The 27,962-nt window shown below is 50.6% G+C and overlaps 1 protein-coding gene across 1 annotated transcript; it reads left to right on the top strand.

Moving 5' to 3' along the window:
- Nucleotides 1-12: 12 nt before the first annotated feature.
- Nucleotides 13-27,962, top strand: ADGRG5 (adhesion G protein-coupled receptor G5). Its single transcript, XM_073308441.2, has 13 exons — nucleotides 13-200; nucleotides 9,655-9,748; nucleotides 10,478-10,607; nucleotides 14,687-14,828; nucleotides 15,700-15,819; nucleotides 16,746-16,862; nucleotides 18,277-18,319; nucleotides 19,841-19,947; nucleotides 21,649-21,770; nucleotides 23,798-24,066; nucleotides 24,845-24,944; nucleotides 26,140-26,423; nucleotides 26,862-27,962. The coding sequence occupies exons 1-13, from the start codon at nucleotides 189-191 to the stop codon at nucleotides 26,945-26,947; spliced, it is 1,626 nt and encodes a 541-aa protein (XP_073164542.1). The 5' UTR covers nucleotides 13-188; the 3' UTR covers nucleotides 26,948-27,962.

Genomic DNA, 27,962 nt, shown 5'->3' with positions numbered 1-27,962 from the left:
TGAGGTGGAGTTGCATGAGAGCACTTCCTTCTCTGCTGCACAACGCTGTCTGTGCAGCTCGGGGACTCGACGCTGCTCTCAGACAGGATGCATTGTGCAGTGATCTAGGCAAAGAGTGAGGGACAGGAGACCATATGCACTAAGGGCAAAGGGAGAAACAAACCTGCTTGAGGAAGTCACCATCCTGCATGAGACTGCAAGTAAGTCCTTTGGTTTGAACTGTATTGGTCCAGTTCTGATCTTGCATGCAGCAGAGTAAATCAGAAGTTGCTCCAATGCAATTACACTGTGTAAAACCGGTGTGAGAAGAGATCAGGCCCACTTATATTGTGATTTGTGGTACCCTCAAAGGCTCTCCTGGAGCCAAAAGAGGCAAATGGGGTTGTCAGCCTCTTTGATGCAGCCTGTGAAATGCCCAGTGTATTAAAGGAAACAGGGAAAAGTGTCAGACCCTAGAACTGATCATCTGAGTTGGAGTGTGCGGTGGGTAACATAGGAGTGAGCAATACAGAGAGATGACTGGACTCTCACATCAATGCTCTGTCTTAGGGGTTCAAGTGACACCTATGTCTGGAATATCTAAGGGTATGTCTAGGCAGCTGGTCCATGCCAGCTGTCTCAGCCTCGCAGGGCTTGGGCTAAGGGACTATTTAACTGGGGTGTAGACATTTGGGCTCCAGCTGCACCCCAAGCTCTGGGACCATCCCACCTTGCAGGGTCCTAGAGCCTGAACCCCAGCCTGAGCACGAATGTGTACACCACAATGAAACAGCCCTTTGGTCTGAGTCCTGCGAGCCTGAGTCAGCTGGCACGGGCCAGCTGCAGGGTTCTGATTACAGGGTAGACAGACCCTAAGTGCTCAACAGGTTATTTCTAACTGCAAAGGGCTGCTCATAGTGGATCCAGCTGTTTGCCTCTCCCATGGGAGCTTCCAGTTCTTTCTTCTTATGCCCCCCGCAACCCTATGTCTGCTGGGGAGCAAAGGGGTTTTCTTCCTCCTTGTCCAGTTTTTCCCTCCCTTTAAGCTGTTTCGTTGGGAAGGAGGGAGGTGCAGCGTACGAACCCCAGCGGGAGGAGGGTCACAGTTGTGCTTCTGGGGGCTTCAACCACCTTCCCTTTCTCTCTGGCTAAAGGGCAGTGGATGCTGGAACCGTGTTCTGCTGTAACACGTAGTCCTAGGAGGAGGAGAAGGTGAGCAGCACTGTTCTGTTTCGTTTTTTAGCACGCTGCATCTTGAAGCGAGAAGAAGGGCGGGGTGGGGGGGTGATATGGCTACCCTGGAGCTGGAATTTCCAGCGCAGGGAGACGTACCCCTGCTAGCTCTGATGGTGCTAGCATACTAAAAACAGCAGCGTAGCCGCCCCGGCGGCACAGGGTGTCTCGGTACAATCCCACCCAAGCTCCTGGGCGCGTCTTCAGGGGACTAGCCACCTATGTAGCTGCAGCTATACTCCTATTTTTAGCCCAAGCGCTCGGGCGTACGTCTACCCGAGCCAGAAGTTACACTGCCAGCTGCAGCCTGGACATCCCCTGTGTGTCTGGCGGTAGGAGAGGCGGAGTTCACCCTTTGCTGGGAAAGCCTCAGCCCCGGTTCTCTGGGAGCACTGGGCAGCCCCTGGGGCAAGCCAGGCTGGAGTTCAGCCTTCACTCTCTTTGAAGCCCAAAGCCTGAGCTCTGTGCTGGAGAGCATGCTAGGCCACAGAGCATGGGAGTTGTCACAGCTCCCAGCTAGGGGAACCTTGGCTCTTGAGTTCCAGCTGTAACAGCTCTTGCTTTTAGCTTTGGAGGTCCCTGATTCCATCCTCGGTGTGTCAGCCAAGATAGCCACTGTCCCATGACAGCACCCTCTGAGCAGCGCTCCCTGCCCCAGCTTCTGCTCCCACTCAGCTGTAGGCCAGACTTCCACGGCGAGGAGCGTCTGCCCCACGCAAAGCCCAGCCTCTGCTCCATCGATGGAAAGACTTTTTTCCATGGGTCCAAGTGTGTACAGTGAAAATGACATTTACCAATAAAAATCTAATCCTTCCAAGCCCACTTGTGGGGGTTGGGTAGCTTTAATCTCTCGCTAGGCTCTACAGCAGCCCCACCAGCACAGGCTGTCGGGAAGACGTGCGGAATCAGCACGTCTCCCTTTCTGGTCCGTGCCAGGTTCTTCCAGGGCCCCAGGATGGAAATGGGACTGACAACAACTTGTGCCACTGCGGTCACGCCCCTGGTGGACTTTCTGCTCCTGGGGGCTACAGCCTGGGTTCTGCTGTTGCACCCAGTGGGCCCAATTCTCCGCTCACTTGGAACGATGTAACTCCGCCAGCTTCAGTGGGGTTACTTCTGATTTCCAGTTAGAGTCTGAAACTTACTAAGAAAATGAAAAGCGAAACTTACTATTAGTGACTGTAATAAAACAACTCGACCGATTTTAAATCCCAAACCACTGCACTGAAGCTCAAGACTAGCTGACGACGTCACTTGATCACATAGAAAGAGTGCTCAGACTAGCGTAGCAAAGTAACTCTTTTCTCTGCAAAAAGAAAAGGAGGACTTGTGGCACCTCAGAGACTAACCAATTTATTTGAGCATTCGGGGGTCGCATAACTAGTTAATTCTGATAACGAACGAGACTCTGGCATGCTAACTAGTTATGCGACCCCCGAATGCTCAAATGAATTGGTTAGTCTCTGAGGTGCCACAAGTCCTCCTTTTCTTTTTGCGAATACAGACTAATACGGCTGTTACTCTGAAACCTCTCTTTTCCTCTGTTTGATTTGTACCTATTTTCAGACATGCTTACTAGCCAGTTGTGTTTCTAAATATTGCTGCATACCAGTATGCTGCTGTCTATTTCCTTTCCATGGCCTAATAAGGTACAGGCAAAAGTTAAGTAAAGTGCTTGGATCAAAGTTGTGCTCTCCTGTGCAAAAGAGGTTATAAGTGGGTATTTGTGTCTACTTTGCTGTTACATTGGAATCACTATTTATTGCATTATATGTCTGTATTGTTTCATATTAGTTTAATATTTCTGACTGTATTTTGGGGACTGGTTTACCTGTGCCCTGAAGATGCCACTCTACGTGGCAAAAATTAATTTATTTTTCCCCTTGGATTGTACATTAAAGTAACACATATGAGCTGTCCAATGACAAATGGATTTGGGGACTGCCTGGCTCAGAAAATAAGCATGGGGAACAATGGAGCCTATCACCTCTAGATTGTCCATTCTAATCTGCTCCAGGCTGCAAACCACAATCAGCTGGAGCCTCTGTGAAATGAAAGGCTGGTCTCAGTCCAGTTTTTAGTGGACACATGTCCACATCATTACAGCCATCCCCCTAATTGCCATGCCTGTGGCATCCTTCTTGGAACTCTCACTAGTGAAGACTAAAGGGCCATGGTGACTGAACTATCATCTCTGAGCTGTGGAGAGAGGATCCCGGCAGCTTTGAACTGCATTAGCAGGGCAGTGAGGGGCGAGTGGGGGTACTTTCACTGCTGCAAACACTGATGATAATCCTCAGCCCTTTAGGTAGGCGTTTTTCATCTGCAGATGACAAAGTATTGCTCAAAAGGAGGTCAAAGTCCTTATCCATGGTGTATAGACAGGGAAATTAAGGCCCAGGGACTTGTCAGAGAGAATCAGTAGCAGAGTTGGGAGTAAACACAGGTCTCCTAATCTGCAGGCCAATGCCCTGTTCATGGGAGCACACCACCTCTCCAGGCAGCCAACAGCTTCCGACTCCAAGACCATCAGTCCAGCCCCTTGCAGAAGAACTGAGATATTGTTTAAAATGTATCAATACTTTATATTGAAAATTCATACTGAAAAATATATCATTGAATACAGTGAGCATATAAACAAAGCTTAGGGAAGGGAAGGTCCCTGGACAAAGGAGCTACCCTAAAAAAATACCTATCCTTCTATTGCAGATTTTTGTATAGTCACCATGTTTACAGGTAACAAGGAGCAGGGCAGGAAGGGGAAGTTTTTACCTTGCTACAACTTATTTCATTCTCAGAGCGTATCTTTCACCCTTATTACAAGTGTACTTCCTCTTCTAGATGTAAGCAGTAAACATGCATGTTTTGCTGGGCCAGCACCAGCCCTCCTTGGGTTGCCAATTCCAAGATCACATGAGCTACCTTTAAACTTTCAACTCATCTGCCAACAGTTTACACCATGTTAACTGCTGTCTGTGAGACATTTGTCATTGTGTGAGCTATAAATAGCTAGTGCGTAGTTAGAGTAAGAGCGAAACGAGGAATTGGAGAGACGCTTCACTGCACTCTACGAAATTCTTTCTTTTGGGGCACACAAGTCACTCAGTTGCCAGCCTAGGAGCAGGATGGGTTTATTATTTGTACTACAGCCAAATCTACTGCCCAACTAAGACTGAGCTGCTATTGTGTTAGGCTTTTGCACATACATAGGAAGAGACAGGCCCTGCCCCCAAAAGCTTATAATCTAGCAAGATAAGAGACAAAGAAAGCAGCATTTAAGGAGGGCAGAGAGATTAAGTGACTTGCCCAAGGTCACAGGAGACATCAGTGACAGAGCAGGCGATTGAATCCAGATCTAAGGTCAAGCCCACTGCCTGAAACACAAAACCACCAGCTGCAATTCAAATAGACGATTTCTAGTCCCATCAGTGGAACTCTCACTGCTAAATTCTCTCACCCACTGGTTCCAGCTGTTAGAGCGCTTTCCCTTCACCCTCTCCCCTGGTTCTTGTCACATAGACAGAAAGCAGAAGACCAGAAGTCCAAAGCGCAGACAATGTGATGTTCATTGGGGTTACTTTCCAAGCAAGCATGTTCCGAAGCCCTTCACACCAGTCGGGCTTATCTCTATACGCCGGAAGAGTCTGTTCCCCAGTGTTTCCTTCCCAGTTCTGATGCCACAGAGCATTTACCCCGTGTCCCCCTTCCCAGCTCTGACACCACAGAGTGTTTACCCAATGTCCCCCTTCCCAGCAGAGCCTTGCCTGTGTCCCTGTTCCCCGTTCCCTATTCCCTGTTCTCATTCCCCCCTTAGCAAACATGATTCCAAATTCCCTTCCCCCCACTTCCTGTTTGACTCCAGTTTATACAGTAATATTCTCAGCTATATCTTAACCAATCATTTTACTGAAATTTAACTAACCAACCCTAACATATTGTAACATAATTCTCTAACCAGTTATATCCCACTACCCTAATTAACTTACATCTAGCAAAATTAAGGATACAGCAGACAGAAACAATTAGTTAACAATTGTTAACCTATCCAACTATATACTCAGAAACAATTAGAGAACCAGACAGATTAACAATAGAAAAGTGGGAGCCATAAAGCTAAAACAATACAGAAATGAGGGTTTCACAAGCACAGTCCTTGAGAGGTTTCAGAGTAACAGCCGTGTTACTTGAGAAGTGATTTCTTGCCAGACAGGATGCTAGCAAACTAAGTTTTCTTCAACCATCTTAAGATCTGTTTCTTTATCTGGTGGTGATGGGCACTATCAGGACAGAATCATCTTCCTAACAGCCCAATACCACCTTATTTCAGTGTGACTGGTTTGGGATGGGAGGAGGTGACCGGTCGCTTCCCAGTTTAGGGCTGCCCCTGCTGCTTAGCCAAAGGCCTTAGCCTAAGAACAGGGCCTCAGACTATCCTAGTGAGAGAAGGCCCATACACGGGCAGACTGTGGTTTTGATTCTCTGTTTTTATACCTCTATAACTAGCTAAGTGATAAAAATACACCTACGTTCTTAAAGTAGAGGCCTTTACAGGCAGGCCAGCATCACATTAGCTAAGAATTCCATCAATCTACACTCAGAGAATATTGCTAAGTCACCAGGGCAACGTCACCTGAAACGACTGCGCACAAGAGCACCAAACTAACGGGGCTCTTGGCTACCCTCCCTCTCAGTCCCAGACACTGGATATTATTGCAATCTATTATAAAACCAGGAGAATTTCAGCAAATCACAGTGCAGAAAAAAAAAAATCAAATGTTCTCCTCACTGCAAACACTCTTGGTCAGTCCAATGATACCTTTACCCAATCAAGGCCATGGAGCTGCCTGGATCGAAGAAGGGGCAGAATTTGGTCCTATATGTCCAGCCTGGACTCCTTTTCCCCACAGGCCACTCCCTCAACAGTTATTTGTTTTAGCCACACCCACTGGCAGTTACTCTATTCCCCACCCTCAAGGTGGGATCCCTGGAAAATGCCCAGAAAGCAGAGGTTCTGTCTAACCCTTGCAAGGCAAGAAAAACTGTGACACTGTCTAATTAAAACGTAACCATGCAAGCCATTATTGCTACCACTGCTATATAATGGCAGCAAATCTTATACAAAATATAACTCGTGGCCAGAAAGGGTTAACCAGCCTGCAGGCTGAATGACCCAAAGCCCACTTTTAAAGGTATGCGAATGGTAATGAGGGCCGTTCATGCTAAGTAGGCTAGAACTTTGAAATGCAAACCTGTATTGTTAGAAGTTAGATGGAATACTAATTATGTGTATTTTAAATGCTACTCCTGTAAACAGACAGTTCCTGTCTGCTACTAAGTCAGGGATCAAAAGGGAATATTAACATTTAGATGAATCTTGGGTAAAATAATGTCATTGTCTATATGTCTCTTTTAAGTTTGTAATAGACTGCCTAATGGGTAAATTGCCCTTCTATGCTGATTTGCATAACTAATTACTGGTGGTGTTTAGAAAGCAGAAGTTTACATCAAAAGCCTATTGTTTAACCAGGACTGTGTGGTCAAGTGGATGCTAGAACACTGTATAAAAGATCCGTGGGTCCAGATTCTGTCATCTCAGATCTGCTTAGGCTTCATCAGGGGAAGTTTGAGTCACAAGACTGAGGTCCCAGTTATGCTGGTACGCCCTGAATACGAGATACGGACATTGGACTATAACCTATGAACTATTTCTAAAATAACTCTTTGCAACTATAAAGCTCACCATCTCTGCTATGAATCTGTACCTAAGTAAACTGAACTCATGTCTGTATGTTAGGGCTGTCAAGCGATTAAAAAAAATTAATTATTTTTATTGCGAGATTAATCACAATTAATTTTGATTAATTGCACTGTTAAACAATAATAGAATAGCATTTATTTAAATATTTTTGGATGTTTTCTACATTTTCAAATATATTGATTTCAATTACAACACAGAATACAAAGTGTACAGTGGTCACTTTATATTTTTTATTACAAGTATTTGCACTATAAAAAAACAAAAGAAATAATATTTTTCAATTCACCTAATACAAATACTGTAACGCAATCTCTTTATCATGAAAGTTGAACATACAAAGGTAGAATTATGTACCAAAAAAACCTGAATCCAAAAATAAAACAATGTAAAATTTTAGAGCCTACAAATCCATTCAATCCTACTTCTTGTTCAGCCAATCGCTCAGACAAACAAGTTTGTTTATATTTGCAGGAGATAATGCTGCCCTCTTCTTATTTACAGTGTTACCTGAAAGTGAGAACAGGTGTTCTGATGGCACTGTTGTAGCCAGCGTCGCAAGATATTTATGTGCCAGGTGCACTAAAGATTCACATGCCCCTTTATGCCTCAACCACCATTCCAGAGGACATGCGTCCATGCCGATGACAGGTTCTGCTTGATAACAATCCAAAGCAGTGCGGACCAACGCATGTTCAGTTTCATTATCTGAGTCAGAGGCCACCAGCAGAAGGTTGATTTTCTTTTTTGGTGGTTCGGGTTCTGTAGTTTCTGCATCTGAGTGTTGCTCTTTTAAGACTTCCGAAAGCATGCACCACACCTTGTCCCTCTCAGATTTTGGAAGGCACTTCAGACTCTTAAACCTTGGGTTGAGTGCTGTAGCTATCTTTAGAAAATCTCACATTGGTACCTTCTTTGCATTTTGTCAAATCTGCAGTGAAAATGTCCTTAAAATGAACATGTGTTTGGTCATCATCTGAGACTGCTATAACATGAAATATATGGTGGAATGCAGGTAAAACAGAGCAGGGGACATACAATTCTCCCACAAGGCATTCAGTCACAGATTTAATTAACACATTTTTTTAATGAGCGTCATCAGCATGGAAGCATGTCCTCTGAAATGGTGGCCAAAGCATGAAGGCGCATACGAATGTTTAGCATATCTGGCACATAAATACGTTGCAATGCCAGCTACAAAAGTGCCATGTGAACACCTGTTCTCACTTTCAGGTGACATTGTAAATAAGAAGTGGGCAGCATTATCTCCTGTACATGCAAACAAACTTGTTTTGTCTGAGCGACTGGCTGAACAAGGAATAGGACTGAGTGGACTTGTAGGCTCTGAAGTTTTACATTGTTTTGTTTTTGAGAGCAGTTATGTAATAAAAAAAAGTCTACATTTGTAAATTGCACTTTCACAACAAAGAGATTGCACAGCGGTACTTGTATGAGGTGAATTGAAAAAATCTATTTTTTGTTTATCATTTTTACAGTGCAAATATTTGTATGAAAAATAATATACAATTTGATTTCAATTACAACAATACAATATATGTGAAAATGTAGAAAAACATCAAAATATTTAATAAATTTAAATTGGTATTCTATTGTTTAACAGTGTGGTTAAAACTGCAATTAACCACAATTAATTTTTTTTAATTGCGCTTAATTTTTGAGAGTTAATCACGTGAGTTAACTGCGATTAATTGACAGCCCTACTGTATGTATATTGATCTTTTAACCATACTCTCTCTCTCTCGTTTTTTTAATACATTAGTTAATAAGAATTGGCTGTAGCGTGTATTTGGGTAAGATCTGAAACATTCATGTGTCCAATCCTTTGGGATTGGTAGAATCTTTTCTTTTATATGATAAAATAAGATTTACAGAAATCATCATATTTGACGTGGGTACCTGGATGGAGGCCTGAAGCTGGATCACTTTAAGGGAACTGTGGTGTTTGGACTTCTGAGAAACCAGTGAGGTTATAAAGAAGCTGTTTTATGCTGGCTGGGTAAATCTAAGTATTGGAATATCCACCAGCTTTTGGGGAATTACTTGCCCCATTCTTTGCAGTTCACCCTAATTGAGGGACCACAGCTAACCCCCACTGGGACCCCGGTCACAAAAACTCTGGGCTTCTTGCTGCTGCAGCTCATTGAATCTGCTCTTGTCTTGCTGTGTATCAGGAATAACACTAATGCACAGTGGAGTGCACTCAAAATAAAGGGCCCTGGCTGTTGTCAGCAACATTCCCTCTTTCCCCTAGTCTAATGGTAAATGGAGCCGCTCCCTGTCATGGAAGGAGATCCAATCCTTGAGTTGTCTTTGGAACTAAGCAGCAAGGGTTAGAAAGAGACAGGGTGTGACAGACACACAGTTCAGGCCTTCCTGAATGTGGTTACCACTACTAAGATTATAATCAGAATCCTAATCTTCTGTTTAGTGTCATCTGGTAAACCACCATGCTGGGTACAGCGAGGACTATATCAGAGAGTTTAAAAATGCCCTGCGATATGCCCCCCCCCCCCCATGGGCTTTGGATCATTTATTTAGATTGTAAAATGCACAGAGCAGAGATTATATCTCCTACTGGCTCGTACAGCACCGTCTGTGCACATTGTCAGCCCTTTAACAACAGTGGTAATTGAATCCAGAAAGCAGAGCCCGTATGTCTCTTGCAGGAGATGAGCTACATTTCGAGCACTACACGGAGGGACTCACCCTTGCGGACCGGCCTCTTCTTGTATCTTGCTGCTCTTCTGCTCCAACAAGCAGGTATGGATATTTCTTTATTTGGAGCTCTGACATCTCTGCTGTCCTTTCGCCTAGAAGGCCACCCTGACATCTGCTGATGGTGATTGCACCAACCTGGGGACAAGTCTGGCACCCCGGTCAAAGCCCCCCACATTTGCTCTCATGGGAGTCGCTGAGTGATTGCAGTCACTGACGCTTTCCGGCCAAATGTTTTGTTTCTGACGAAGTGGCCTTTCCCAGACAAAAAAAACAACAACAACAAAAAACGGGTTACACACACACACACACACACACACGTGCAGCTGCAGCAATGGAAGGTCTCTGTGGATCCGGGGGCACGTGGGGAGTTGTGGTGGGAATCAGACTCCGTGAAAGCAGCAGCGTGCAGGGCTCACCTCAAGCCCCTCTTTCATCTCCCCAAAGGCCTTTGCGACCCTCCTCCCTGCCCTGGTGCCAGGCCACTTGCTCCAAGTACAAATTCATTCATGAGGTGCAGCTTTAAGAATACTGCAGGGCAGGGAGGGAGCCCTCACGGCCTTAGCCCAGAAGCAGGAGGGGGTGCTGTTTATCTAAGCCAAGGAGAGGTGTGGGGAGCTCTTCCTCTGCTTTCCTCATGCTCTCCTGAACACCTTTACTCGAACCCCCAAGATCGGTCAGGTGGTGGCGTGTCATGGGAGGGCACAGGGGTCAAACCTCCCCTGCACGGTGCTGTCGCTCTGCCCATCCTGACATGGCTCATTTCCCTCCCAGACCCCACAGGGGCCCAGGAACGCTGTCAGGGAGCCACACAAGTGGGAAGGAAGAAGGAGGAAAACGTGGTGGCTGACATGGACAGCTACATGGAGAAAGGATGCTCTGCACAGCATAGGAAGCTGGTCAGGTGAGTGGGGAGCACGCACAGGGGGCTTTGCCAGACTACACTCTGGGGCCAGCTCCCTGAGTCCATCTCCTGCAGCTGGGGAAATTTCCAGAGAGGCGTTTTGAAGCCGAACACGGTGCTTTGATCAAATGGAAATTTGAGTGAGAAAACCAGGTTGTGTCAAAAATTGGGGGCGGGAGGGGTTGACAAACTAAAACCTTAGCGATAAAACAAATCGGTTTTCAAAAAAAAGCCCCCCCCCCAGATTTTTTTTCCCCCACAGAACGTTTGCCACAAATTAACATTTTTCTCTTTGGCTGAAATGTTTGAAAGGGGAGAACAATTTATTTCTAGCTGGATCCACAGCCTCCCTCAATGTCTAAAGCAGGTTGCAAACCTCGCTCCCTCCTCATAACTCCCCAGGGAAGCGGCTCAGTCTCATCACCCCCATTTTACAGATGGGAAAACTACCCTGCAAAGAAAAGCCCGGGGCACCAAGTCTTGGTGACAGGATCAATTGACCTGGGTGTGTGGGGCTCAGGCTGCAGAGCGAACAATAGCAGCCGAGCTCTTCGGATTCGTGCTGGAGCCCAGGCTCCAAGATCCTTCCCCCTTGCTGGGTTTCCGTGCCCAGAAGGTCTCAGTAGTGCTCTAGGGCTGCTCCGAGCGCTCAAAGGTTCATTGTGTCAGAGGAATGGCTAAGCTCAGAGGAGGAATTAAGATCCCCATGTAAGCAGCTTCTCCCAGACCGCTCTACAGTCCATAGACTCAACGCAGACAGCCCAGAGAGAGAGGGGGAGAGACAGGATTTGCTGAAGGTTTTTAGGGCTAGCACAGAGGAAGAGGAGAGTCAGGGTTAGCACAGGGGGCAGAGAGGTGAAGGGGAGGAGGTGGAAAGGGCTGGGGTTCACTCACCAGGGTAGCTGTGTGGCCTCAAGTAGTACAGCACCGGGTCCATGCCTCGTGGGCCAGCTCAGGGAAAGCAGACAGCAGGCAAGCGAAGCTGAGACACCCTTAGAATCCTAGAATCACAGAATCTCAGGGTTGGAAGGGACCTCAGGAGGCCATCTAGTCCAACCCCCTGCTCAAAGCAGGACCAATCCCCAACTAAATCATCCCAGACAGAGCTTTGTCAAGCCTGACCTTAAAAACTTCTAAGGAAGGAGATTCCACCACCTCCCTAGGTAACGCATTCCAGTGTTTCATCACCCTCCTAGTGAAAAAGTTTTTCCTAATATCCAACCTAAACCTCCCCCACTGCAACTTGAGACCATTACTCCTTGTTCTGTCATCTGCTACCATTGAGAACAGTCTAGATCCATCCTCTTTGGAACCCCCTTTCAGGTAGTTGAAAGCAGCTATCAAATCCCCCCTCATTCTTCTCTTCCGTAGACTAAACATCCCCAGTTCCCTCAGCCTCTCCTCATAAGTTATGTGTTCCAGTCCCCTAATCATTTTTGTTGCCCTCCGCTGGACTCTTTTCAATTTTTCCACATCCTTCTTGTAGTGTGGGGCCCAAAACTGGACACAATACTCCAGATGAGGCCTCACCAGTGTCGAATAGAGGGGAATGATTACGCCCCTCGATCTGCTGGCAATGCCCCTCCTTATACATCCCAAAATGCCATTGGCCTTCTTGGCAACAAGGGCACACTGTTGACTCATATCCAGCTTCTCATCCACTGTAACCCCTAGGTCCTTTTCTGCAGAACTGCTGCCTAGCCATTTGGTCCCTAGTCTGTAGCGGTGCATGAGATTCTTCCATCCTAAGTGCAGGACTCTGCACTTGTCCTTGTTGAACCTCATCAGATTTCTTTTGGCCCAATCCTCCAATTTGTCTAGAGCCCTCTGTATCCTATCCCTGCCCTCCAGCGTATCTACCTCTCCTCCCAGTTTAGTGTCATCCGCAAACTTGCTGAGAGTGCAATCCACACCATCCTCCCGATCATTTATGAAGATATTGAACAAAACCAGCCCCAGGACCGACCCTTGGAGCACTCCACTTGATACCGGCTGCCAACTAGACATGGAGCCCTTGATCACTACCCATTGAGCCCGACAATCTAGCCAACTTTCTATCCACCTTATAGTCCATTCATCCAGCCCATACTTCTTTAACTTGCTGGCAAGAATACTGTGGGAGACCGTATCAAAAGCTTTGCTAAAGTCAAGGAATAACACGTCCACTGCTTTCCCGTCATCCACAGAGCCAGTTATCTCATCATAGAAGGCAATTAGATTAGTCAGGCATGACTTGCCCTTGGTGAATCCATGTTGACTGTTCCTGATCACTTTCCTCGCCTCTAAGTACTTCAGAATTGATTCCTTGAGGACCTGCTCCATGATGTTTCCAGGGACTGAGGTGAGGCTGACTGGCCTGTAGTTCCCAGGATCCTCCTCCTTCCCTTTTTTAAAGATGGGCACTACATTAGCCTTTTTCCAGTCGTCCGGGACTTCCCCCGATCACCATGAGTTTTCAAAGATAATGGCCAATGGCTCTGCAATCACATCCGCCAACTCCTTTAGCACTCTTGGATGCAGCGCATCTGGCCCCATGGATTTGTGCTCATCCAGCTTTTCTAAATAGTCCCGAACCACTTCTTTCTCCACAGAGGGCTGGTCACCTCCTCCCCATGCTGTGCTGCCCAGGGCAGTAGTCTGGGAGCTGACCTTGTTCGTGAAGACAGAGGCAAAAAAAGCATTGAGTACATTAGCTTTTTCCACATCCTCTGTCACTAGGTTGCCTCCCTCATTCAGTAAGGGGCCCACACTTTCCTTGACTTTCTTCTTGTTGCTAACATACCTGAAGAAACCCTTCTTCTTACTCTTAACATCTTTTGCTAGCTGCAACTCCAAGTGTGATTTGGCCTTCCTGATTTCACTCCTGCATGCCCGAGCAATACTTTTATACTCATCCCTATTCATTTGTCCAATCTTCCACTTCTTGTAAGCTTCTTTTTTGTATTTAAGATCAGCAAGGATTTCACTGTTAAGCCAAGCTAGTCGCTTGCCATATTTACTATTCTTTCTACACATCGGGATGGTTTGTCCCTGTAACCTCAATAAGGATTCTTTAAAATACAGCCAGCTCTCCTGGACTCCTTTCCCCCTCATGTTATTCTCCCAGGGGATCTTGCCTATCAGTTCCCTGAGGGAGTCAAAGTCTGCTTTTCTGAAGTCCAGGGCCCATATTCTGCTGCTTTCCTTTCTTCCTTTTGTCAGGATCCTGAACTCGACCATCTCATGGTCACTGCCTCCCAGGTTCCCATCCACTTTTGCTTCCCCTACTAATTCTTCCCGGTTTGTGAGCAGCAGGTCAAGAAGAGCTCTGCCCCTAGTTGGTTCCTCCAGCACTTGCACCAGGAAATTGTCCCCTACGTTTTCCAAAAACTTCCTGGATTGTCTGTGCACCGCTGTATTGCTCTCCCAGCAGATATCAGGGTGATTGAAGTCTCCCATGAGAACCAGGGCGTGCGATCTAGTAACCCTTGCTCTCCTTCAGGGCATCTCAGCTGAAGGGGGAACTAGTGAGGAGGGACTGATGAAGAAAAGCCAGGCCCTCTGTCCCAGTCCTGGTCAGCACAGCCCATATCAACTACTTTGTATCCAGATTTGGGAAGAAAGCAACATTGCTAACCATTGGAATTTTCTGTGGGATGGCTCGTCTGTTTTTCGACCAGATCCAGTTATTTCTAAGTATAATTCTAAAGTTGGGCACACAATATAATACAGACTCGGATCTGCCCCACAGTCCCCTACAGACCGGAAGCCTCACGGACAGGCTTGGCACAATCTCCCAAATGAGGCAAGCCCAAAGAAAACCCATTCTGTCGTTTGTGTGAGGAACGTTTCAAGCTGACGGTGACAGGGTCCGATGTTTGAATCTGTCTCCAGTTTTAGTGCCCCTAGTCTGAGGCAACCTCTAACGGTGACGATACCTTCTGGACGTGATCTCAAATACACATCTTCAGTGTCTCTGCCTCTTTCTTATCCTCATCCACTCCCTTGTTCATTCCTTCCTCCTCCTATTATCTGCCCCAGCCCCGGCCTCTCTGATCTTCTCTGCCCCTCTGAGCATGGATTCTTGTTTTTCATGCTAGGTTAAAACAGTTAGAACAGAAGCTGTCGGAAGTCCGTTTCCGAGAGGACAACTTCACTGTCATATGCCCCAACATCCAGACTTTCATATTCAAGATTAACGAGCTGTTCCAAGGGCTGAATCTCACCAGTGAGTTACTACAGGTCAGTATCCACCTTGCTCTAACAGCCAGGGGCTTTGCTTTCTAATCACTCTTCCCAGCACAGGGCCTCTCATACGGACAGCATTCTGGCGCACAGAACGACAGCACAAGCTTTCGTTTCCACGGGAGTCTGATCTCTAGTTCTAGTCCCCCATTTCTCTGTCTCCCCTGATCCATCCCACCTGCCTCTTCCTCCTTTTTTGGCCGAGTGCCTAAAGTAAGATCGACACAGGAACGATTTCTGGAGGAGACCTGATTAGTTTAGTTCCTTCCAGCTTGGTTCCCTCCTTGCTCAGCGGGCAGCGCTGCAGCTCACCAACCACAAGGAGCCCCATTTGCATCTTGGTTGAAATCGTGTTGGGATCAGGCCCCCATTGTGCGGGGCAGCGGACAGACGTGGACGCGGAGACATCGTGGCGAACGGAGGTGTTTGTCGCCCCTCGAGTAGCTGGTCCATAAAAAAGTTTTAGGAACCAGCTACAGCGCTTCACTTCGTTCTTTAGCTCAAGGGATGACAATTCATGCTTTTAGTGCAGACGGTCCTGGGTTCAAACCACACCGTTGGCCCAGATGGGTTCAGGGACATGAATAAATCTCTCTCCCTCCAGCTACAACCACATCTGACCCAAGCACTGCTCTTTTCATCCTTGCCTCATTTCACTTCGCTCTCCCTCCGCTATCATTGATCTAACGCGGACGCTGTGCTTAGCTCTTTCCAGCATGCTGGCATGCAGGGTGTTTGAAAGATGCTACAGGTATTACTGAGTTGCACTGCAGCCCCCTGCGATCACTCTTTCAGCACTTGCTTCTTGTAATCGTAACCTGGCATGTGTCAGTTTGTGCCTGGGAATGTTTCTGCTTCAACCTCGCAGCCCAAGCCCAGAACCCAACACTCCATGCATTTCCCAGCTACACTGGCGAAGAAAGGCCGGAGTCGAGCTGCAGAAACGAAACTCGTCTGCATTTATCTCAACACCCCTTGCCTGTTCCAGGTTAGACACTCTGAAGATTTACCAGCGCGGGTGGGTTGGGGAAGCGGAGAAGAGACATTAGTTTGCATGTATGCAGCCCCTTTCTTTCGAAGAGCTGTCCAGACTAACGCACCAGACTGTACACATGGGGCCCTTCCGCAACACCGAGATGCAGATGAAGCAGGGCAGCTGCTTAACAGCACGCAGCAGCCCTGCATGACGATTAGCTCATTTATGGCACAGAAGTCGAGAGGAATGCCTTATCCAATTGGAAGTGCAGGGGAATTTAGAGAGGGCAAGGGCCCCAGGTATTTTGGAATTGTCCCAGGGGAACACCCTCTTCTGGTAATTAAAGCCCCAGGAAGTTGTAAAGATGAGGTCAGCCCATGGTCAAGCAATAGCCAGACTTGTCTGGCCTTGCTCACCAATGGGCCCCTCTGACCAACGCTAAGAAAATAGCTTCCACTAGCGTTTCAATGAGATGAGCAGGACGGTGTCTCTCGCCCACCCGTCTATCGAGCTGGATCCTTTCATTAACAGCATAGGACATGCCGGTGCCCACAACACCCACACATGAAGCATAGAGGAATCTTAGGTATAACATGGGAAGCAGCAGTGCAAACTTCTCTGTGTAACCCCACTAATATGCATTGTGAAGGGACCCCTCTTGGAGTGGAAGGGTAGCTCGGCCTCTGACCATTCCGTCCATTGCCTCCCTGATGAAATGGTTAAGCATCGTGGTGTGGGAAGTTTGCAATGTGAGCACCTGCCTGCTAGGAACTGGATTGAGACCAACAAACTCATTGCACATAGGCCATCAGATTGCCCATGGATAGGAGCAGCGTTGATCATCTGCAGATGAAAGGCTCCCTATCCCAGTGACCTCTCCCCTCCTGGTAATAGTCTTTATGGGTCTGTGCATTGTTTCTTCTGCTCTGGCTTTGCAGGACGGGAAGAACAGCTCCTTGCTGAACAATGACATCTTAGGGGCCACCCTTGAAAACGTCACTGTCACCGGCCTCAGTGAGCCTGTGGAGATCCGGTTCTGGCATAACACCACACTGGTGAGCTGGTGGTCATGGCCCACAAAGGCATTTAGCTGCAGCTATTGCTCTCTGGGCAAGGGAAGGCAAATCCCTCTCCAGGGCCCTGGAGAGGGGAGGTCAGTGTAGCTGAAGTCTCAGGCCTCTTGAAACCCAATGGGAATTCAACCTGCTGCTTGAAGGGTGGATTTGGGCCAGTATCTATCTGCCTTGGTGTGCAAAGAGGTGAGAGCGAGCGCATAAGGAGCTCCCCCTCCCTAAGCCCTGGCACCGTTAACTGCCTGGGATCCCAAAGGGGAATGTAATTCCTGCTCCCTGCTAGCAGTGTGCTCAGGTGCTAGGAGCCTGGCAGGGAATGGCAGGCTAAGAGCAAGATCGCCCCTGCTCTATACCACCCAGTAGAACAGGCCTGGCCTGGAGGAGGGAGCATGCCACTTCCTCGAAGGGGATGCAGCGGGCCATGCCCGTGTGTGCTCCCTGGGAGGAGTTCTAGCTGAGGCAGAAGCTGTAGCAGGAAACAGAGTGGCTGCTGCAGGGATGGAGTGGGGCTTTTGAAATGCTTCTCTCCTCCTCTGACCTCAGCTGGAACTACGGGAGAGAGGGGGGAGGTCCTGGCTCATTGCAACCAAAAAGGCGTGTGGGGGTTGGTTTGCTTTTAACCACAAACCCAGTGCAACCCCACTGCCCCTGCCAACTCTTCTCTGCGAAGTATTGCTGAGACTCTGAGGGTCAGCCCACATGCAAGGTGCCTTTGTCCGGACTGGGGAGCAGGTGGGAACCTTTGAGCGGGAGAGACATGCCCGCCAAGTGGGCATGATGCAATGTAACCAAACTGTGCAGACGTAGGAGGAAGCCATTTGACTTTTTGTGCTCTCGGGTATATGGGAAACATGTCAGAGAGCAGCAATGAACCGATTCCGGGGATTTAGAGGAAAAGATTGCGAAGCAGAATGGACAAATGACGAAGGAGCTCTAAGACAACTGCTTGATAAGTATGTAGGGCCAGATCCTCACCTGGTGTAAATCTGCTTCAGGGAAGCTACGCTAATTTACACCAGCTGAAAATCTAGGTGTAAGCAGGGGGAAAGAAAGAAAGGAGCGTAAGGTACTCCAAAGGGGTATTACTACTCCAAGGGGTTATTATTACTAACTCAGAGTAATGGGATAAAACTGAGTAACTATCAAATATTTCCTCACTCCACTGCGGAATAGTCTCCCAAGCGATGCAGTGGATTCCTGTGATGGGGCTTTATGTGAACAGTGGGTTGGAAAAAGAGCTGGGAAATACGCTGTAGGGACCAACGCTGCATAGGCAGGAGGGACCAGGCACCAGGCTTTCCCCTAACGAGCCCAGGGTACATACATTGCTTGGAACTAAGGGAGCACAGACACCTCACCGTGTGCCTCATGTTTTCTCCCCCCGCCCCCCACCCAGGATAACTCAAATGCGACCTGCGTCTTTTGGGTGGAAGGATCAGGTAATTATGACACTCACTGCATCACGTGGTACACGTGCGAGAGAAACCACTCAGGTAGTTACAGTTCACTCCTGCCCTGGGTTCAGGTAAAGCATCCCCAGAGCTCAGTGGTGTCTGCAAAGGTCCATCTGCCAGGCTCCTGGAGAGAGAGTGCATGCTTGCAAGGAACGAGGATGGTGGGAGTCATTCAATGGAGAGCGCATTGCCTTAGACACCAGGGGGACCTAAGGACCAAACATGCAGCTGCAATCTACCAGACAGACTCTGGGGTTTCATGCTAGGACCATCCCTGTCTGCTGCCTGACTGTACTCACCACAGCCACCTTGCCAGGAGAACTTGTGAACCCCGACCTCCCTTGGCTCCCAGCGACAAGCATCCTCCTGCCATCCCAGAGCGGCAACAAGCTGCTCCGTGCTGCTTGCGGAGAGGCCCCCACACTGTGCACAGAGCCTTGCCGATCGTAGGGCTATATGGAGACCCACAGTGGCACCTACTGGAAGCCTAAACCCCACATCCTTCAGGGGGTTCCCGAGCTAGTGCCATTATCATGCACAAAGGGGGTGGAGAGCGGGCCCAGGTCAGCCAGAGCCACCTGCAAACAGCCAAGCAGGGCACGGTCACCTCCCACAGGCTTGTGAAAGCAGCTCCCGTTTTTATGCCCTGCTTCCGAGGAAGGAGTCATCTAGAGACCCAGGGCCATAGAATTTAAGGCCAGAAGGGACCCCCAGATCTTCTAGACTGGCCTAATGGATCATCGGCCACTAAAAACACAACCAAGCACCAAACCACCACCCGTAGAGCGGGATGTTACAGGCCTCAGAGACTGAACAACTGTGCCCCGCAGGCAGAGACAGGGACTCGGGTTCCACCAGGGCCCGGGGCCCCTGCAATGGCTGGGAATTAAGTGACCTGCCCCCGCACGCTGCAGAAGGCAGCGAAAAACTGCTCCAAGGTCCTTGCCCCTGAGAACTGGAGGCTCCCTGCTCTTTAAGAGGGCCTGTAGGTGCCCAGGGCTGGATCTTAGGGGACTGCCGGGGAGGGTGCAGGGCGGCGGGACAGGACGCAAGCTGTCCCTCTGGTGCAGGATTTGGGAGCAGCCTGGGGGACATTTTGTCCTGCTCGCTTTATTCCTTCCCTCCACTGTATGCCTGCCAACAGCTCTCCAGGGTTCGGCACCAACCCACGTGAGCCCTAGTGCTGTGTAGCCTTGAACCACAGCCAGCCCAAACCCAACCCTGATCCCAGCGCCGGCCCATGTCTAGCGTCAAACACCCCCATGCCGCAGTAGCAATACCCGAGATCACACCTTGCCCCACACTCTGATTGTTTTTGCTGTTGGAGACGGGGGGGGGGGGGTAACATTTTCAAAAGTGCCAAAGCCCCACTGAAAATCAATAGGCCTTGGGCTCCTAAGTGAGTTGGTGCTTTGGGAAATGTTGCCTACGGGCTTTCCCGAGGGTCTGCCTCACGGCTCTGCGGCCAGGGGCTGCTTTCCTTAAGGCCGTTTCTCCCTCTTGCAGAGAACGGCAACCTGGGGAACTGGAGCAGCGTGGGCTGTGAGACCATCCACGAGGACAAAGTGGTGCTGTGCCTGTGTAAACACCTCACCTACTTTGCCGTGCTGCTGGTAGGAAGGCTGCTGCTCCCCTGCGGCTCTTGCTCTGTTTGGGGCTGTCTGCTCCCCCCACAGCCATCAGACACAGTCTTTGCTCCCTCTCAGTCCCTGCCTCTCAGGTGCGCTAACCCAGTGGTTTTCAAACTTTTTTTTCTGGCCACCCAGTTGAAGAAACTTGTTGATGCCCACGACCCAGCGGAGCTGGGGATGAGGGGTTTGGGGTGTGGGAGGGGCTCAGGGCTGGGGTGCGGGGGTGAGGAGTTCAGGATGTGGGAGGGGGCTCTGGGCTGGAGCAGGGTGTTGGAGGGGGTCAGGGCTCTGGGGTGGGGCTGGGGATGAGGGATTTGGGGTGCAGTAGGGGGCTCTGGGTTGGGTGGGGGGGTCAGGGTTGGGGCTTACCTCAGGCAGCTCCTGGTCAGTGGCGGTGCCAAGGCGGGCTTCCTGCCTGTCCTGGCACCGCGAATTGCTCTGCGCCCCAGAAGCGGCCAACAGCAGGCCTGGCTCCTAGGCGGAGGCGTGTGTGGCTCTCGCCCACAGGCACTGCCCCCCAGCTTGGTTCCCAGCCAACGGGAATGCGAGGCCGGTGCTCGGAGTGGGGCCAGCGCACGGAGCCCCGTGGGCCCCCCGCCTAGGAGCCGGACCTGCTGCTGGGGTGTAGCGTGGTGTCAGAACAGGCAGGGACTAGCCTGCCTTCGCTGGGCAGCACCGCCGATGGGACTTCTAAAGGCCCAGTCAGTGGTGCTAACCAGAGCCGCCGCGACCCAGTGCCAGACATTGGGTCGCGACCCACGGTTTGAAAACCACTGCTCTAAAGCACTTATCCCTGTCCCAGGGCGGTTTCCTGTTTTCATTCTCCTGACTCATTCCCCATCAGCCGCTCTCAGCGGCTCATTTCCCCGAAGCGGAGCTCCACCATAAGGCCCTGCTTCCATTTCCCTTTCCTCCTTCACGCCCGCCCTGCAGGGGCTGACAGATGCTCAGGGCCATCCTCTGGGGTCGCCTCAGTTACACTGGGGGGAAGAGGCGTGCACACGCGTGTACCCCCACAAGGGTTACACTAGGACACACGCTGCCCTGCCCCCCCGCCTTCTCCCCTTTCCTCTTGGACCTGCTGATCAGCTGCTTTTAACTACCTGAAAGGTGGATCCAAAGAGGATGGATCTAGACTATTCTCAGTGACAGCAGATGACAGGACAAGGAGTAATGGTCTCAAGTTGCAGCGGGGGAGGTTTAGGTTGGATATTAGGAAAAACTTTTTCACTAGGAGGGTGGTGAAACACTGGAATGGGTTACCTAGGGAGGTGGTGGAATCCCCTTCTTTAGAAGTTTTTAAGGTCAGGCTTGACAAAGCCCTGGCTAGAATGATTTAGTTGGGATTGGTCCTGCTCTGGGCAGGGGGTTGGACTAGATGGCCTCCAGAGGTCCCTTCCAACCCTGAGATTCTATGATTCTATGATCAACCCATCTCACCGGGTCAGGACAGGGGTTGAGCTTTGAGACGGTTCCTCCTGTCCCCCTCGGAGCTCTGGAAGGGGAGAAGACATAGGACAGAGGCCAGGGACATCCAGCCTCTGGGATGGGTGCCAAGCTGGGGGGTGGAACAGGCTCCAGGCCTGAAGAAGCTGGAGGGGGTTGAGGGGAGGCCAGGGTGGCCGTGAAGGCCGAGTACCAGTTCCCAAGGGCTGCGTTCATTCCCCTCCTCATCCCATGCAGAAAATCTCCTCAGCGCCCATAGACGAGGCCATCCTGGTTCCTCTCACCTACATCTCCATGGTGGGCTGCAGTGTCTCGGCCGCTGCCTCGCTTCTCACCATCCTCCACTACCTCGCCTCCAGGTAACCCCGTTGCTGTGCAGAGCGGCTCCCGCCCGGGGTGCCTAGCTGAGTTGAATCAACAGGGGCTCCCTCAAGAGAGATGCTAAACCAAATTCATCCCTGATGGGGACGCCCTCCTGAGGCCCCTGGGGTTACACGCAGGATAAGGTTGGCCCTTTTTGGAGAGTTACACTTGCCATTCCCCCCCCCCCCACGCCCAGGATGTCACGTTCCTGCTTGAATTTCTGCACCGTTTGCCCATCTGCTCCCAGGAGGGATCCAGTTATCCCTCGCCACATCCCTCGCAGCAGAGACGAGACAGGGGCCAGAGCCGCAGCAGGTGTCCAGCAGCCGCGCTCCATTGAAATCTATGGAACAATGCCAGCACACAGCAGCAGAGGATCTGGCCCAGGGCTTGGCTCTCATGAATTCTTCACTGAGGCTGCTGGACACAGACAGATCTTGTGGTTTTCTGGCTTTTTAGCTCCCATCCTCACTCAGGCCTTGTCTACACTAGAAAAGGTTTGCTGGTACAACTATGCCAGCCAACCTTACTAGGGTAGGCTTGGCCAGGGCCAGCTTAACTCTCCTCTGGGTCTGGGGCTATTAGATTTTGTGGGGCTACTGTATAGAAGTCTTTTTCCTGGGTGCAAGAGGGGGCAGAGTGTTGGGGTGCAGGAGAGGGTGAGGGGTCTGCGAGGGAGTGTTGGGATGCAGGAGGGGGTGCGGGGTCTGCGAGGGAGTGTTGGGATGCAGGAGGGGGTGCGGGGTCTGGGAGGGAGTGTTGGGATGCAGGAGAGGGTGAGGGGTCTGGGGCAGAGTGTTGGGATGCAGGAGGGGTTGTGGGGTCTGGGGCAGAGTGTAGGGGTGCAGGAGAAGGTGCGGGGTCTGGGGCAGAGTGTTGGGGTGCAGGAGGGGGTGCGGGGTCTGGGAGGGAGTGTTGGGGTGCAGGAGGGGGTGCGGGGTCTGGGAGGGAGTGTTGGGGTGCAGGAGGGGGTGCGGGGTCTGGGAGGGAGTGTTGGGGTGCAGGAGGGGGTGAGGCGTCTGGGGCAGAGTGTTGGGGTGCAGGAGGGGGTGCGGGGTCTGGGAGGGAGTTTTGGGATGCAGGAGGGGGTGAGGGGTCTGGGGCAGAGTGTTGGGGTGCAGGAGAGGGTGCGGGGTCTGGGAGGGAGTTTGAATGTAGGAGAGAGGTTCTGACCTGGGGCAGGGGGCTGGGGTGCAGGATGGGGTGCGAGGTGCAGGCTCCAGCCGGGAGGCACTTACCACAAGTGGCTCCCCGCCGGTGGCGCAGCAGGGCCCAGGCAGGCTGCCTGCCTGTCCCGGCCCCACGCCACTCCCAGAAGCTGCTGGCACGTCTCTGTGCGCCCCTGGAGGGAGGGGGGCAGCGTGTCTCGGTGCGCTACCTGAGCCTGCAAGTGCTGCAGTGTTGGGGGCAGGGGCAGCGCGGTGAGCCGCCTCCCACCCCGCCAGGGGCCGCAGAGACGTGCCAGCAGCCAGCCGGGGCCAGGGCAGGCAGCCTGAGCGCCCCGGAGATCGCTGCCTGTGATTTATTTTTCTGGGAGCCCCCTTGAGCTGGGGCCCCGGGCTGCAGTCTCTAAAGCCCCTGATTTAATCCGGCCCTGGGCTCAGCTGTACTGCGACTGGTATCGCTTATGCCTGCTGCCCGATGCACTTTGAACGGCATCGATGCGAGGGGTTTGGCCTGTAAAGAAATAGAATAAAAGCGAGACATTGCTAGAGTCACCGATGGTTCGAATACAGACCTGGCCTCACGCAGTGTGCCCTGCCTGTGGATTGCCACGTGGTCTTGTGGACTCAGCCCCCAAGGAAGGGGCATGACATTTCCAAACACCGCCCCAGCCTGGGCCCTCTCAAGAGGGGACACGGCTCTGGCATTCTCCGGCAGCACGCGCTGACTGGAGGGGACGTCCCAGGTGGAGGGGCTGGGTGCGGCCGGAGTGGACTGCGATCCCTGCTTCGCACCCGCCCCGTCCCCATTTCGAGGGCAGTCAGAAGGAGCCGAGTTCCATTTGCGGTGTTCATTTTAGGAAAAAGAGCAGAGATTATACAACCAAAATCCACATGAACCTGCTGGGTGCCCTCTTCTTGCTGAATGCCTCCTTCCTGCTCAGCGAGCCCCTGGCCTTGGTTCACGCCACATGGCTCTGCAAAGGCACTGCTGCCTTCCTGCACTACTCCCTGCTCTGCTGCTTGACCTGGATGGCCATTGAGGGCTTCCACCTCTACCTGCTCTTGATCAAAGTCTACAATGTGTACATCAGGAGATACATCCTCAAGCTGTGTGCTGTTGGCTGGGGTAAGTGCAGGGTTCTCTACCCAGAAAGATGCCTCCCTCACAACCCACGAGGAGCTCTGTCCCTCCTGCCAAAACCACAGCCCTTCCCCTGCACTCCCTGCAGTGTCACCAGATTCCAGTGAGAAATGTATCCACACGTCCATCACTCAAGATCTGGGGGGAGGTCAGAGCCAGGCACTGGCCCGTGGGAGGGAGGTGGTCCACTGCTGCTCAAAGTGCTACTTTAGCTGTATTCTGAGAGCCAGAGGACCATGGCTCTAGAATTATATAATAATTGTCTGTCTGCAATACATTAGCTTGTTGCATAGTAGGGGCTGGTTGCAGAGTTTATATCCAGATTTGGGTTCCAATCCCTCCCCAAATGCTCAGGGGTTTTGATGGGGCCCACCTCTCATGTCTGCGTTTTCCATGCATGACAGGGGTGTGCGGGAGGAAATCTACAGTGCCCTACCAACATCTAATATAAGACAGCCTGGTTTACCTGGAGTGTGCTGGGACAGGAGAAACTTTTTTGAGGGACATAACTGCATCTTGCTCACAGAGCCATGACCTGCCTTTGTGTTTCTGCTCTCTAAAATGGCCCCTTATTCCATCACCACTTGTCTCATCTGCCTTACTGGATTTTTCCTTCCTCCAATATACTTCTCTTCCTAGGGCCCCAGGACCAACTCCTTCGTATGCTACCCAGTTTCCTACCCTCCAATTACTTGCGTTCTTCTTATGTATTCCCATCATGTTCAATCATAGCTTAGTCAGTGTTTATCTCCCACCCCCACAGGACTGCCAGCCTTAGCTGTGGTTAGCATTCTCATCTTCAAGGAAGAGGCATATGGGCTGCACATAATTGAAACCGACACAGGCTACAACAATGCAACTATGTAAGTGTTAGCCATGGGTTTGATAGTCCACACACAATCACATTCTGCCATAATGGGGGACCAGTAGGCGTTGAGGCTGGGTTCCTAGTGGTACAGTAGGTCTCCTAATCATTAAAAGCTTCTGTTCTCCACAGTCCCTCCTGGTTCTTTTCCACGTGGTCCATTCTTCTACAGAATGCAGGATAAAAAATGTTCTCCTGAGCCTTGTATCCTACCTCCAAGCACTGTGCCCTCCATGGAATGCTCTGATCAGATCCATGGGCAACGACGATTAAGGCTATGGCTAGGCTACAGAATTTACGGAGGTACAGAAGCTCTCCTGCCAACATAGCACTGTCCACACCGGTGTTTAGGTCATTGTAACTTACATCACTCGGGAGTGGCTTATTCACACCCTGCAGTAACATAGGCTATGTACACACAACAGCGTACGTCAGTATAAGTTAAGTCCAACTCTCCAAAACATGGTGACTTTCCCGGGTGCATGATGCTGGTTTATAACAGTTGTGCCATTTAGTCAGCATTGTCCTCTTTCGGCCTGTCCCAGGATTGTGGTATGGTTTGAAAACTACAGTGCCATTCACACATCACTAGACCATTTCTGGTGGATGGTGCTGTCCTCTACCCAGGGCATGCTCCTATTCCCAGAGGCAGTGCAATTTTGCAAGTATGTTGCCCTTCCCAAAGAACAGGGCAGGTCTCCAAAGCATGGTTCCAGCCCAGAACCACAGTGCCGTTTCCCCACAGATGGTGCTGCTCCCTATGCACTGGTGCTGAATTCCCATCTCAGCTATGGCACGATAGGCTTCCCCCAACATGAAACCCTTCCCAGGCACTGCTGTGGTCCCCCCTTTCCAAGGCAAATTAAAGCCTGAACTCACCAGCAATACTAAGCAGCCCAAAAAGCCTTTCCACCCCATCCGAGACAGATATCCCTTCTGTCCTCCTCATCCGGAATCCCGTTTGCTGGCACGCAAAGCGGCTGGCTCCCCAGCAGCCTTGCACGGATGTCTGCTACCCTGTCTGGGCTCTGACCACAAAGGCCTGGATCCCAGGGGCCCTGCTGGAATGGTGTAATGCTCATGGCATGGTGTCATTCCCAAAGTAAGACATCCCTCCTCAGTCACGGGGCCAATCCCCACAGTGTAGCATCATTGTCATCAGCATACAAGAGTCTCCTCCTCTTCTCCCACAGGTGTTGGATCACAGATAAGGCCCGGGATGTTCATTACTGCCTCAACCTGGGCTACGCTGGTATCACCATATTCTTCAACACGGTCATCTTAGTCACCGTCGTGAGGATGCTGAGGAAACTGAGATCCAACGTGAACAATCAGAAAGAACAAGGGAAGAAGGATCTGGTGACAGTGCTGGGACTGACATGCCTGCTAGGAATGACCTGGGCACTGGCCTTCCTCAGTTTCGGTGTCTTCTTGATTCCTCAGCTCATCCTCTTCACTATCATCAACTCCCTCCTGGGTCAGTGAGGTTGCAGGAGCACAATGCTCAGGCAGTGGGATGAATGGGATGGAAGCAGAAGTAGCTTAAGACCTGAAGCAAAGCCCTGTCAATGGGGATTCTGCAGATGGAGCCTCAGACGGCACAGCTGGCTTAACTCCAGGTTTCTATTACCACTGATTTAGGAGCAGCAGAGTCCCCTCAAGGTTTCTGCTTGCTCCTGGTCATTGCCGTTATAAGTAGCACAGTTCTCAGCCACCACCGGATCAGTGCACTTCTGCTGCTTCTGCCCCCACCTCTGAATCTAGGAATGGCAAGGAGTGGGAAGGGGAAAGGACATGGAGGTTGCTGTGAGGTCAGAAGTCAGAGGGCCCTGCTGCTATGTTACTCCCTTATTGCCATGGGCACCACAGAGCAACCCTAGCGACCGAAGGCTTACAATGTGCTTTCCACCTGCAGGGTTCTTCATCTGCCTCTGGTACTGCGCCATATGCCGCCAGCTAGACACCAGCTCCTCCACCGGAAGCTCTCAGGTGACAAAATAACCAGGCCAGCCAGATAAACTGTGCTCCCAAAGGGGCACAGCTCACCCGCCCTGGAGCAGATTCACTTGCTGGGACAGGCCTGCCTCAGTTGGCCCAGGCAGGTCTGCGCTTCTGATGGGGGATTTAGCAAGGAGAGAGAGACTCCTCAGTGCCTTCACACACAAGGCAACAAATAGCGCGACAATGAGCCTTCAAAGCAGCTTATGCAGAGTTTGTCAAGTAGGCAAACAGGACCTGGGGCATAGCACAGACCAGCATGTTCTGTACACGAGTGAGACTGAGGGGTATCAGGAAAGTCACTCTCACAGCACAGGGAATTGCTCTTCCCTAGGAGGCTATAGGCAGACAATGCTTGGGGCGTTGATTCCTCCTGCTTTGCACCTTGTGTCTTTATTTATGCCTGAGCACAGTGAGTGCAGAGAGGGTGTACATCGCTACCGAACCAGACCTCCCCACCCACTCACACCAATGGTAACGTCGTACAATTACTTCAGACACACACCACAAGGGGCAAAGCAAGGAGAATCAGAGCCTATGTGCCTATTCTCCTCAGGAAGCTATAAACACCCTGGTTTGGTACATTTCCTTTTCAAATCATGTGATGATTCCCCCATCCCAGTCACTTCACCGTGGAGAGAGATTCTATACTCAGCTAACTGCCCTGGCACAGGCCCCTACCATTAAATGAGAGGATCTGTTAGCAGTACGGGGCTAATGACATACATCAGAGCAGTTCTGATTCCCTTCAGTAGGGGGCAGTGGTGTAAGCAGGTTCGTGCACACACCGACTTGCTCACCCCAACACCAATTCATTATGAACAAATCAGATCCACCCAAACACCCTGACTTTCGAGGAGACTGAAACCCAAATCCTAACCCCGCTGCTCAAACCCATCTCGGATTTAAAGAAGACAGGTGAACAATCGAGGAAGGAGATGGAAGAAAACTGCAGAAAGGAAAGAACTAGAAATTGGAGAGGAGGAATTACAGAGCAGGGCAATAAAGAAACAGACAT

This window comes from Lepidochelys kempii, chromosome 12 (assembly GCF_965140285.1).
Source record: "Lepidochelys kempii isolate rLepKem1 chromosome 12, rLepKem1.hap1, whole genome shotgun sequence".
In the NCBI taxonomy this organism is placed as follows: domain Eukaryota; kingdom Metazoa; phylum Chordata; order Testudines; family Cheloniidae; genus Lepidochelys; species Lepidochelys kempii.
This window is presented reverse-complemented; position numbering and strand designations above follow the sequence as displayed.